Raw genomic sequence first — 12,978 nt, 5'->3', positions numbered from 1 at the left:
CAGAGACCCGGGTTCAATCCCGACTACGGGTGCTGTCTGTACGGAGTTTGTACGTTCTCCCCGTGACCCGCGTGGGTTTTATCAAGGAGTACTAGTGTCCTCCCACACTCCAAAGACGTACATGTTTGTCGGCTAATTGGCTTGGTATAACTGCAAACTGTCCCTTTTGTGTGTAGGATAGTGTTAGTGCGCGGGGATCGCTGGTCGGCGCGGACTCATTGGGCCAAAGCTCCGGTTTCCGCGCTGCAGCTCTAAACTGAACAACACTAAACGATATGTTAATTCCCAGTATCCAAAACGCAGCGGTAGAGTTGCTGCCTTGCAGCAGCAGAAACCTGTGGTCAATCCCGACTACGGGTGCCGTCTGTGCGGAGTTTGTACGTTCTCCCCGTGACCTGCGTGGGTTTTCTCTGTGCGCTCCGGTTTCCTCCCACACTCCAAAGACGCACAGGTTTGTAGGCTAATTGGCTGAGGTGAAATTCTAATTTTCCCTTGTGTGTGTGTGTGTGTGTGTGTGTGTGTGTGTGTGTGTGTGTGTGTGTGTGTGTGTGTGGGATAGCGTTGGTGTGCGGGGATCGCTGGTCGGCGCGGACTCGTTGGGCCGACAGGCCTGTTTCCGCGCTGTATCTCTAAACTAAACTAATCTGCAGGTCGGTGGGTTGATTGCTGACTGCAAATTGCTTTTCGTGAGTCGTGAGAGGGATGATAACATGGGTTGTCTTTCCGCTGGCTGGTTAGCACGCGACAAAAAGCTTTTCACTGTACCTCGGTACACGTGACAATGAACTAAACGTGGGGACGATGCGATACGATACAACTTTATTTATCCCAGGAGGGAAATTGATCTGCCAACAGGGCGTGCAGCGTAGGTTTACTAGGTTAATTCCGGAATGGCGGGACTGTCATATGTTGAAAGACTGGAGCGACTAGGCTTGTATACACTGGAATTTAGAAGGATGAGAGGAGATCTTATCGAAACGTATAAGATTATTAAGGGGTTGGACACGTTAGAGGCAGGAAACATGTTCCCAATGTTGGGGGATTTCAGAAACAGGGGCCACAGTTTAAGAATAAGGGGTAGGCGATTTAGAACGGAGATGAGGAAAAACTTTTTCAGTCAGAGAGTTGTAAATCTGTGGAATTCTCTGCCTCAGAAGGCAGTGGAGGCCAATTCTCTGAATGCATTCAAGAGAGAGCTGGATAGAGCTCTTAAGGATAGCGGAGTCAGGGGGTATGGGGAGAAGGCAGGAACGGGGTACTGATTGAGAATGATCAGCCATGATCACATTGAATGGCGGTGCTGGCTCGAAGGGCCGAATGGCCTCCTCCTGCACCTATTGTCTATTGTCTATTGTCTAAAACACAAGATACATGAAACATGGAATTAAAGTGACGAATGGAAAGGCCTGGGGGTTTGTGCACAGATTGGGGAGGGGGGGAGTCAGTCTCAGTCTACCCCATGACAGAAGGGGGAGGAGTTGTCCAGTTTGATAGCCACAGGGTCGGTCGGGGACGAGCTGTCTGTCCGTGGGCGCGGGAGGGAAGAGAGTGGAAGTTTTGTTGCCTCCATCACAGTGAGGGGGTGTTTGGTGTCACTGTGATGGATGTTTGTGTTGGGGTCGTGTGTCTTGTGTTCTTTGTTTTTTGTGTGTGACTGCAATGTAATTTCGTTCGGTACCTCGGTACCGAATGACAAATAAAGCTCTGTATTCTGTAAGAAGGATCTCCTGTGGCGTTCTGTGCTGCATCTTGGTGGGACCAGTCTGTTGCTGAGGGTGCTCCTCAGGTTGACCAGCGTGTGATGGAGGGGGTGAGCTGTATTGTCCAGGACGCTCCGCAGTTTGAGGAGCATCCTCCCCTCCAAGATCCAACTCCGCCCCCAACACGGAGCCACCCTTCCTGATGAGTTTGCTGATGCTGAGGGCAGGATTGGAGTAGGTGGGCGCTCGGCTCACATTCGTTGGACCAAACGTCCGTCCCCATTGCTCTTTGACTCCGTGCTTGCCTGTTGTTTCTTTTTTTCTTTTTTTTTCTTTTTTTAATTTTTAATTTTTTAAAGTATATGTACAAATAATAATAAACGACAAACTGGTTGTAGAATTCTTACATAGCTTCAATTTTTAAATTTTGTAAGAAAAAATAAAGATTCACACAGAGAGTGGCGAGTCTGTGGAATTCTCTGCCACAGAAGGTAGTTGAGGCCAGTTCATTGGCTATATTTAAGAGGGAGTTAGATGTGGTCCTTGTGGCTAAAGGGATCAGGGGGTATGGAGAGAAGGCAGGTACAGGATACTGAGCTGGATGATCAGCCATGATCATATTGAATGGTGGTGCAGGCTCGAAGGGCCGAATGGCCTACTCCTGCACCTATTTTCTATGTTTATATGTTTCTATGAAAAGAGACTAAAAAAAAAGACTATAAACTAATAGAGAGAAAGCAAAGAAAAAAGAGAATTACAAATATAAAGATTATGGGTATAGATCCGGGACAGCCTTCTTCCACCTCAAAAACATTGCCCGTCTCCGTCCATGCCTCTCCTCCACAGCTGCAGAAACCCTCATCCACGCCTTCATCACCTCCCGTCTGCACTACTGCAACAGCCTCCTCTATGGCGCACCCTCAAAAATCATCAGTAAACTTCAATACATTCAAAACTCCGCTGCCCGTCTACTCACCCACACCCCGATCCGTGACCATATCACCCCCGTCCTTTACAAACTCCACTGGCTCCCCATCCCCCAGAGAATCCAGTACAAAATCCTCCTCATGACCTACAAAGCCCTCCATAACCTGGCCCCATCCTACCTGACCGACCTCCTCCACAGGCACACACCCACCTGCACCCTCCGCTCTGCTGCTGCCAATCTCCTGTCCCCCCCATCCGGACCAAACTCAGATCCTGGGGGGACAGGGCTTTCTCCATCGCTGCTCCCACCCTATGGAACTCACTACCCCAAACCGTCAGAGACTCCTCCTCACTCACCACATTCAAAACATCACTGAAGTCTCACCTGTTCAGTACTGCCTTCAACCACTGAAGGTCACCTCACCTTCTGTCTCCTTTCTCTGTTCGTTTACTTATTTATCTATTTATTCACCTCCCTATGTTCTCTAAATCCCTGTAAAGCGTCCTTGAGTATATGAAAAGCGCTATATAAATGTAATGCATTATTATAGTTGTACATCCAACCCTAAACTCAAGTTTTAACTTTAGTTTTAAATTTTAGTTTTGTGACAAACCCATTTACTTTTTTAAAAATTCAATAAATGGAGACCATATTTTAAAATTTAGATCTGGTTTGTCAATTATTTTTTCCAGATGCAAGGTCTCGTCAATTTCCGTAATCCACTGTTTTTTTCCAAAATTTAAGTATTAATTTTTTCGCAGTTATTAAACTGTAGTCAAGAAAGCATCTCTGACTTAGTGTAAAGTTTGTAATGTGTTCTGATAATCATAAAATTATTAATTTTGGATCTAATTCCAGTTGGTTATCGATAACTTTGGAAATGATTTTTAAAATATCGATCCAAAAATTTTGCATATTTGTACAAGTCACAAAAGTGTGAGTTAAATTGGCTTCTTGAAATTGACATTTATCACAAATAGGGGAGATACTTGGGAAGATCCTGTTTAATTTTGTCTTCGAATAATGTAGTCTGTGTAATATTTTAAATGGTATTAATGTGTGTCTAGTGTTTAACGAGCATTGATGTATGTGTTGTAAACCTTCGTCCCATATGTCTTGCGTTATGGGTTGAGCCAATTCGTCCTCCCATGCTCGTCTGTATGATTCTGATGATGGAATGTCGGTATCTAAAAGAGTATTATAAATATAAGATATTAATTTATTTGTATTGTAGTGACGGTTCAAGCATTCATCAAGAATTCCTGGGCCTCTAAATCTATATTCTTGCGTATGTGATTTTACATAATCTCTGAGTTGTAAATATCTAAAAGAATTATTAGCATGTAATCCATACTTCTGTTGTAATTCCTGAAAAGAGAGAAAAGCTCCCTTATGATAGAGGTCTCCCACCATTTTAATTCCATAACTTTTCCATTGAATGAATCCTCTATCTGAGACAGACGGTTTGAAAGAAGGGTTATTTGCAATGGGAAGGAAGAAAGATAAATGGCTCAATTTTAAAGTGAGTTTTAATTGTTTCCAAACACGGATAACACTAGGACTGTCGTTTCTAACGCAAACCCATCTCCATTCCTTGCAGATGAGTTCAAGTCCTTCTTGAAGCGGCTACCCACCACCCACTTCCTGACCATGGGCAGCGTCCACCAGCACTGGGGTAACGACTGGGACCTCCAGGCACGGTACAAGATGCTTCTGGGCACGGTGGAGCTGCTGAAACTAAAGCTCCAGCGCACTGCCCGCAAGCTCTTCAGCCTGAGCATCCGATGCCGACACAACCCCAACCACCAAATGCCTCGGGAGAGGTAAGAGCGGCAAAATCGCGGCACATTGCATCACCGGCCAGTCACCCAGTCTCCCTCCACCTTGTAATGCTTCTTAGACCTGGACTCCATCGCGATCCAACGCGCATCAGGTGTTCGAGCCCGCCCGCGCTCTGAAATAACAAACGCCGTCAGACACTGACGGTAAAGACGCGCCTTGATTACGCTGGCGGGAGAGGGAGAGTCACTGCGAGTACGGTCCTCGCGGCGGCCATTATTATTATTTTTTAGATTTAGATTTAGAGATACAGCGCGGAAACAGGCCCTTCGGCCCACCGGGTCCGCGCCGCCCAGCGATCCCCGCACATTAACACTATCCCACACACACACACTAGGGACAATTTTTACATTTACCCAGTCAATTAACCTACATACCTGTACGTCTTTGGAGTGTGGGAGGAAACCGAAGATCTCGGAGAAAACCCACGCAGGTCACGGGAAGAATGTACAAACTCCGTAAAGACGGTGCCCGTAGTCAGGATCGAACCTGAGTCTCCGGCGCTGCATTCGCTGTAAGGCAGCAACTCTACCGCTGCACCGGCAGTGTATTTATACACGTGTGGCCAGCTAATCACACAATCAGCACATTTCTGCACCGGTTGTTATTGTCTAGACCAGACTTGTTGTTCTCTGCAGAACTACTTGGTATCAGGATTTTCTCCTTTAGTTACAACACCCTCTGCAGTTCTGCAAAACGGCCTGTTATACTTTAGCCGGCAATTCAAGGTAAAGCAGACTCACCGCGCGCAACATGCAATCTGCACCCATTAACTCTTAAGCCCCCGCCCTCCTCTACACAGGAGGCAGTAAATAGCTCATCATTTCCACAGATTTCCAGAACCTTCAACACTCTGTCATCTATTAATGAGTAAACATCCAGGTTTACTTTCCATTAAATGCAACAGGACTTGACACTACAAATGATGAAAAAAACCCAGATTTGGTGACAACCATTGTCCATTTCAGTCACGGTGGCGCGGCGGTAGAGTTGCTGCCTCACAGCGAATGCATCGGTAGAGACCCGGGTTCCATCCGGACTACGGGCACCGTCTGTACGGGGTTTGTACGTTCTCCCCGTGACCTGCGTGGGTTTTCTCCGAGATCTTCGGTTTCCTCCCACACTCCAAAGACGTACAGGTTTGTAGGTTAATTGGCTTGGTAAATGTAAAAATTGTCCCTAGTGTGTGTAGGATAGTGTTAGTGTGCGGGGATCGCTGGTCTGCGCTGACCCGGTGGGCCGAAGGGCCTGTTTCCGCGCTGTATCTCTAAACTAAACTAAACTAAATTTCATTTGAAGATTGACACAAAATGCTGGAGTGACTCAGTGGGACAGGCAGTATCCCTGGAGAGAAGGAATGGGCAACGTTTTGGATCGGGACCCTTCTTCAGACCGAGAGTCGGAGGAGAGGGAAACGAGAGGCTTGGATGGAGTGGATGGGCCCGAGTCTGAAGAAGGGTCTCGGCCCGAAACGTCACCCATTCCTTCTCTCCAGAGATGCTACCTGGCCCGCTGAGTTACTCCGGCATTTGGTAGCCTTCTGTTTGACAAGCCCCTCGTCGTCCGTTAAAATAAATTCCTGTCCGTTCCCTCCATCTCCACTGCAAGTGTGAGAAATGAAAAGAAAATGGATGGAAGGGAAATAATTTCAATGAGACAACTTTATTAAGAAAGGGAGCGTATTCAATCAAATTCACATTAATAGTCTTACACAGCTAATGTATGCTGCATTCACATGATCGATTGATCCTGTTACAGCACAAGTGAGGAGATTGAATAAAATCAGTAGCTCACCTTTTATCTGCCATTAGCAAAATCTCAGACATTAGAAGAGAAATAAGTGATGCAGTGTTTCAGGAATGTCAATGTAATTTACAGCTGGCAATATCAGAGCTCTATAAGGAACCTGAGGTCGTTTGTATATCTGCTCATCCACACCCTAGGAGCGTAAGATTTGCCAGCACCGCATCGTGTCTTGCCAGGCGGGAAAGCTACGTGAAGTCCTGAAATGCGGCTGGGAAGGGAAATGGATGCAATTTATTGACACAAAATTCCGGAGTAACTCAGCGGGACAGGCAGCATCTCTGGAGACAAGGAATGGGTGACGTTTCGGGTCGATGGCGCAGCGGTAGAGTTGCTGCCTTACAGCGCTTGCAGCGCCAGAGACCCGGGTTCGATCCTGACCACGGGTGCTGTCTGTACGGAGTTTGTACGTTCTCCCCGTGACCTGCGTGGGTTTTCTCCGGATGCTCCGGTTTCCTCCCAAACTCCAAAGACGTACAGCTTTGTAGGTTAATTGGCTTGGTATAAATATAAATTGTCCCTAGTGTGTGTGTGTGTGTGTGTGTGTGTGTGTGTGTGTGTGTAGGATAGTGTTAATGTGCGGGGACCGCTGGTTGGCATGGACTCGGTGGGCCGAAGGGCCTGTTTCCGCGCTGTAACGCTAAAAACTAAAACTGCACGGGTCAGGCAGCATCTCTGGCGAAGAGGAATAGGTGACGTTTCGGGTCGAGACCCTTCTCCAGGACTGGAGAGTAGCTAATGATCATTAATCCTCAGGAAGGGTCTCGACCCGAAACGTACCTATCCCTTTTCCCCAGAGCTTCTTCTAGATAATGGACCAAACAGCTAAGACACAAAGTTGCTGTCTGTTGTAAATAGGGAATCAAGGAAGCGCAGAAAAATACCATGGAGCAAAGAAAATCAGCCACGATTTTATTGAACTTTGGTGCGGGCACACAGCGCTGAACAGCCTGCCCTTATTTTCATTGTTTATGTTATTACGTTTAATAGATTTATTGACTGTGCCTTGATGCTGGAGGTAGAATTCACCCACCATCTGCCCACGTTTGGACTCAGTGCCGTACCCCAATGTATTTCAATGTCGTGAGGGTGCTCTGGGGAAAACAGAGTGAGAAGAGGGAATGTATTATCTATATAATAAAACTATCGTTTGTTATCTTGTTTGTGACTGAACTTCAGCCAAAACGGTGCACGATAGCGCGACAATTTAGGCCCACCTTACTCACCATCGTCACTTTAGTGATAATGCAAGTAGTTTTATTGAAATCGGTGTTATATTTTTAAAGTTATTTTCAATTTTTAAGTTTAAAAGGAGGGGAGGGGGTGGAGGGAGGAGGGAAGGAGGGGGGAAGGGGGAGAAGGGAGAGGGGAGGGGGGGTGTTGAGGAGAGAGGGGAGGGGGGGTGGACAGGGTGGTGCACCAATGCAGGAGAGGTTTGGGCCCAATGGGTCCACTTGGTCTAGTATAGATTAATTTTACATTGTTCATGCTTATGAATACTAATCTGCAAGAGCAACTTGAGATTAAGAAGGAGAAGGTTTAGTTGAGTTTAGTTCAGATTAGTTTAGAGGTACAGCGCAGAAACAGGCCCTTCGGCCCACCGAGTCCGCGCCGACCAGCGATCCCCGTGCACTAGCACTACCCTACACGCGCGAGGGACAATTTACAATTAGTCTAAACCAATTAACCTACAAACCTGCACGTCTTTGGGATGAGGGAGGAAACCGGAGCACCCGGAGAAAACCCACGCAGGTCACGGGGAGAACGTACAAACTCCGCACAGACAGCACCCGTAGTCAGAATGGAACCCAGGACCTTGGCGCTGTGTGAGGCAGCAACTCTACCGCTGTACCGCCGTGCCACCCAGTCATTTGGATACAAATCAGTCTGCAATTTTTTTAATATTCCACTCACCTGACGGAAGACCCTGAATAAGCCCTTCACTCCCTGTGGCTTTATCTTTTTTTTTCATAAATCTATTAACCTTCTCTGTTCCATTTCCCTTGATGACCTTGCCAAATGAAAACCCAGCTGCAGTATCTCAGTTTAACATCTTCCCCTTGTCCCAGTAGCTTTCCTTAGGGATCGTTTCAGGATTCCAGGAAGTTTTCACGAGAATGTCCTTGCTCTGAACACTCCACTTTTGACTCTTGTCCACTTGTTCTAGACTCTCCTTCACAAAGGAAGCAGTCTCTTTCTTTCTGTACCATCAAGCTGTACAATGAACTGAAATTCACTATATAATCTTAAATATATATATATATTTATATACTAGACCAAGTGGACCCGTTAGGCCCAAACCTCTCCTGCATTAAAGCAGCACCCTCTCCTCCCACCCCTCCCCTCTCTCCTCAACCCCCCTCTCCCTTCTCCCCCACTCCCCCCTTCCCCCTCCCTCCCTCCTCCCCCCCTCCCCTCCTTTTAAACTTTAAAATGTGAATAACTTTAAAAATATAACACAGATTTCAATAAAACTACTTGCGTTATCACTAAAGTGACGATGGTGAGTAAGTTGGGCCTAAAATTGTTGTGCTGTCGTGTACCGTCTTGGCTGAAGTTCAGTCACAAACAAGATAACAAACGAGAGTTTTAGTATATAGATATCAAATACTCTACTCTACTCAACAACCAAAAGTCTGTAGCCCCTGTTTGCTCTGGTATTTTATTTCATTCTTCTCATGTTTAAACTATAATGCTTTATTCTTAATGTTTTAATGTTTTATGTTTTATTCTTAATTGTTTACTGTATGTCGTGTTGTTACTTGAGAGCAAAGCACCAAGGCAAATTCCTTGTATGTTTACATACTTGGCTCATAAAATTTATTAAATTCAATTCAATGCTCAAGCGTAAAGCAATCTGGCCTGGAAAACCTCTGGGCAACAATCAGCCTTGTTTGGTACTCGGTTACCCTAGTGTTGGTCGTTCCACATTGTATGACTCTATGACTGCGTGACTCTCTGACTGTGTGACTATGTGACTCTCTGACTCTGTGCCTAGGGTTGCCAACTTTCTCACTCCAAAATAAGGGACAAAAGATGACGTCACCGCCCTGCGCCCCACATGACCTCATCCAGCCAGAGGCCAATGGCCGTCACCCGGGCCGGGAGGCGGGTTGCTCGGCAACATCTGTTATGCGGCACCCGGGCCTCCGGGCCTACAGTGTGTGGGCCTACAGTGTGCGGGCCTACAGTGTCCAGGCCTACAGTGCCCGGGCCTACATTGTTCGGGCCTACAGTGTCCGGGCCTACAGTGCCCGGGCGTACAGTGTTCGGGCCTACAGTGCCCGGGCCTGCAGTGTCCTGGCCTACAGTGTCCGGGCCTATAGTGTCCAGGCCTACAGTGTCCGGGCCTACAGTGTCCGGGCCTACAGTGTCCGGGCCTACAGTGTCCGGGCCTACAGTGTCCGGGCCTACAGTGTCCGGGCCTACAGTGTCCGGGCCTAGAGTGTCCTGGCCTACAGTGTCTGGGCCTACAGTGTCCGGGCCTACTGTGTCCAGGCCTACAGCGTCCCCCGGGCCTAATACGGGACAAGGGCGGTCCCGTTCAGGCCAAACGAATTTAGTCCAAAATACGGGATGTCCCGGCTAACACGGGACAGTTGGTGACCCTACCTGTGCCTCTAGGTCTGACGCAAGATGCTAACGCCGATGTTTTCCATCTCCGCAGGTCCGTGCACCAGTGGCTGAACCGGGTCCAGTCGTTTTTGTACTGCAGTGAGAATGGGTACTGGGGCACCTTCCTGGAGAGCCAGAAGACATGCGTGTGCCACGCGGTGGCCAGCGTGTGCCAGCGCGCCATCCCCTGCAACATCGGCAGCAACAGCAGCTGCGCCATGTGCAGCCTGGCCAACGTCTCGCTGTGCGGCTCCTGCAACCGCGGCTACAAGCTGTACCACGGGCGCTGTGAGCCGCAGAACGTCGACTCGGAGCGCAGCGAGCAGTTCGTCAGCTTCGAGACCGAGCTGGACTTCCATGACCTGGAGCTCAACTACCTCCTGGCCAAGAAGGATTCCAGGCTGTCCATCCAGACCATGTTCATCAGCAACGAGATCAGGCTGGACACCTTCTTCGACCCGCGCTGGCGGAAACGCATGTCCCTGACCCTGAAGAGCAACAAGAACCGGGTGGACTTTATCCACATGGTGGTGGGGCTGTCCATGAAGATCTGCCAGATGCGCAACAGCAGCCTGGACCCAGTGTTTTTTGTTTACATTAACCCCTTCAGCGGCAGCCACTCTGAGGGCTGGAACACGCCGATCGGCGAGTACGGCTACCCCAGCTGGGAGAAAACGAGACTGCGCGACTCGCCTTGCCACAACTGGACGCTGCTGCTGGGCAACCGGTGGAAGACGGTGTTCGAGACCGTCCACGTCTACCTGCGCAGCCGCGCCAAGCTGCCGGCCGCCCTGCGCAACGAGACCGCCCAGGGCCCCGTGGACCTGTCGGACCCCAGCAAGCGGCAGATCTACATCAAGATCTCGGACGTGCAGGTGTACGGCTACAGCCTGCGCTTCAACACCGACCTCCTGCGCAGCGTGGTGCAGCAGGTCAACCAGTCGTACGCCCAGGGAAGCCCCTTCCACTCCTCGTCCTCCGTCATGCTGCTGCTGCTGGACATAAGGGAGCGCATCAACAGGCTGGCCCCCCCGGCAGCCCCGGGCAAGGCCCGGCTGGACCTCTTCTCCTGCATGCTCAAGCACCGGCTCAAGCTCAACAGCAGCGAGGTCATGAGGATCAACCACGCCCTGGACATCTACAACTCCGAGGTGCTCAAGAGGGCCGACCTGCTCACCACCAAACTCTGCTGACGCTCGCCCGGCAGGACTTGTACAGCGGCAATCACAACAACAACAACATCAACACAATGAAAGAAAGAAAGACAGACAGAGAGAGAGAGGGAGAGAGAGAGAGAGACGGGGGGAGCACCGAGAACACCAAAACACGCAGAGTGATTTATTGTGGAAAGGCAAGGAGTCGATGGGGAGAGTCGGGGGGGGGGGGGGGGGGGGGGAGGGAGGGAGTGGTGGGGGATTTCCGCAAATCAATCTGTCCAAACATGTTTCTTATCCCTTCTGAGGAGGGCACCTTCGTAGTCCTTCCGTAGACGTGTGAGAGGGCCGCCAAGGTTTGCTCCGAATTACTGCCATTCCAAAATGTCCACACAGGCTAGCTGGTAACTAGCGTGAATTTGTACAGAAGATATAACACACACACACACGCACACGCACGCGCACACACGCACTCACACACACACACACTCACACACATATACATACACTCACACACACACACACACACATATATACACACACACGCACGCGCATGCACACATACACACACGCGCACGCACACACACATATACACACACACACACGCGCACACACATACACACACACGCACACACATATACACACACACACACACACACACACACACACATATACACACACATACTCACACACATGCACACACACATATATACACACACATATACACACACACACACACACTCACACACGCACACACACACACACACACACACACACACACACACACTCACACTCATAAAAAAAAGATACGCTTCCACTGGGGTAAGTGGAATATAAAACGATTTAAAAATTATTGAGGAATAAGGAAATGTAAAGCAGGAGAATGTGCAGAGTTTTGCTGACTGGAAGTTAAAGGGGTGAGACTATACTGACGTTGGGGTCAACTGCAGAGTTAGGGGTGATTTAATGTGTCGGAAGGAACTGCAGATGCTGGTTTAAACCGAAGATAGACACAAAAAGCTGGAGTAACTCAGCGGGTCAGGCAGCATCTCTGGGGAGAAGGAACGGGTGACGTTTCGGGTCTGAGTGTGAAGAAGGGTCTCGAAACGTCACCCATTCCTTCTCTCCAGAGATGCTGCCTGACCCGCTGAGTTACTCCGGCTGTTCGTGTCTATCTCGGAGTAATTTAACCCTGCCCATTCATCAACACTGTGGGACTGGAATCAGGGAGCGCCGTAAAACACCAACAAGCATCTTCCTCAATAGTCGCGTTGAACTGACATCAAGCCGTGGGTCAAGTAGCCCCCTTAAAATGGTTGTCTTTTGAACTAGATAATCAGGAAAAAATATATATTCGCGGTGGCACAGCGGTAGAGTCGCTGCCTTATAACGAATGCAGTGCCGGAGACCCGGGTTCCATCCCGATTCCGGGTGCTGTACTGTACGGAGTTTGTACGTTCTCCCCCGTGACCTGCGTGGGTTTTCTCCGAGATCTTCGGTTTCCTCCCACACGTAGGTTAATTGGCTTGGTGCAAGTGTAAAATTATCCCTAGTGTGTGTGTGTAGGGTGGTGTCAGAGTGCGGGGATCGCTGGTCGGCGCGGACCCGATGGGCCGAAGGGCCTGTTTCCGCACTGTATCTCTAAACTAAACTAAACTTTACTAAACTAGAGAACGTTGCCACAGAATAGTGCGGTGAATATCTGTCCGAGCACTTGGATTAAAAATTAAACAGCGCCTTCGGAGATATTGACTCAGCAATAGTTAACGGTGAGGGAGAAGGGAAAGAAATCCTGATATGATAGGGGCCAGAGGCCGTCTTGTAAATTGAGAAATAAAGTTTCATAATTTGACAGTGTTTACCCCTCACTGTTTGATTAATGATGTGCAGATGTTTAAAAGCCGTCCACAGACTTAATAATTCAACACGACTGTCTTTC

General features: G+C 48.8%; 1 protein-coding gene across 3 annotated transcripts in view; it reads left to right on the top strand.

Moving 5' to 3' along the window:
• Nucleotides 1–11,584, top strand: part of brinp1 (bone morphogenetic protein/retinoic acid inducible neural-specific 1) — a 199,312-nt gene extending 187,728 nt beyond the window's left edge. For all 3 annotated transcript variants that reach the window (XM_078425827.1, XM_078425829.1, XM_078425828.1), the window contains 2 exons: nt 4,229–4,451; nt 9,938–11,584. In XM_078425827.1, coding sequence (XP_078281953.1) covers nt 4,229–4,451; nt 9,938–11,078 — 1,364 coding nt within the window. In that variant the 3' untranslated portion in view covers nt 11,079–11,584. The remainder of the gene's footprint in view (nt 1–4,228; nt 4,452–9,937) is intronic.
• Nucleotides 11,585–12,978: the final 1,394 nt, after the last annotated feature.

Source organism: Rhinoraja longicauda, chromosome 31 (assembly GCF_053455715.1).
Source record: "Rhinoraja longicauda isolate Sanriku21f chromosome 31, sRhiLon1.1, whole genome shotgun sequence".
Classification (NCBI taxonomy): Eukaryota; Metazoa; Chordata; class Chondrichthyes; order Rajiformes; family Arhynchobatidae; genus Rhinoraja; species Rhinoraja longicauda.
Note: the sequence above shows the minus strand (reverse complement) of the source record. Positions and strands in the feature narration are given on the sequence as shown.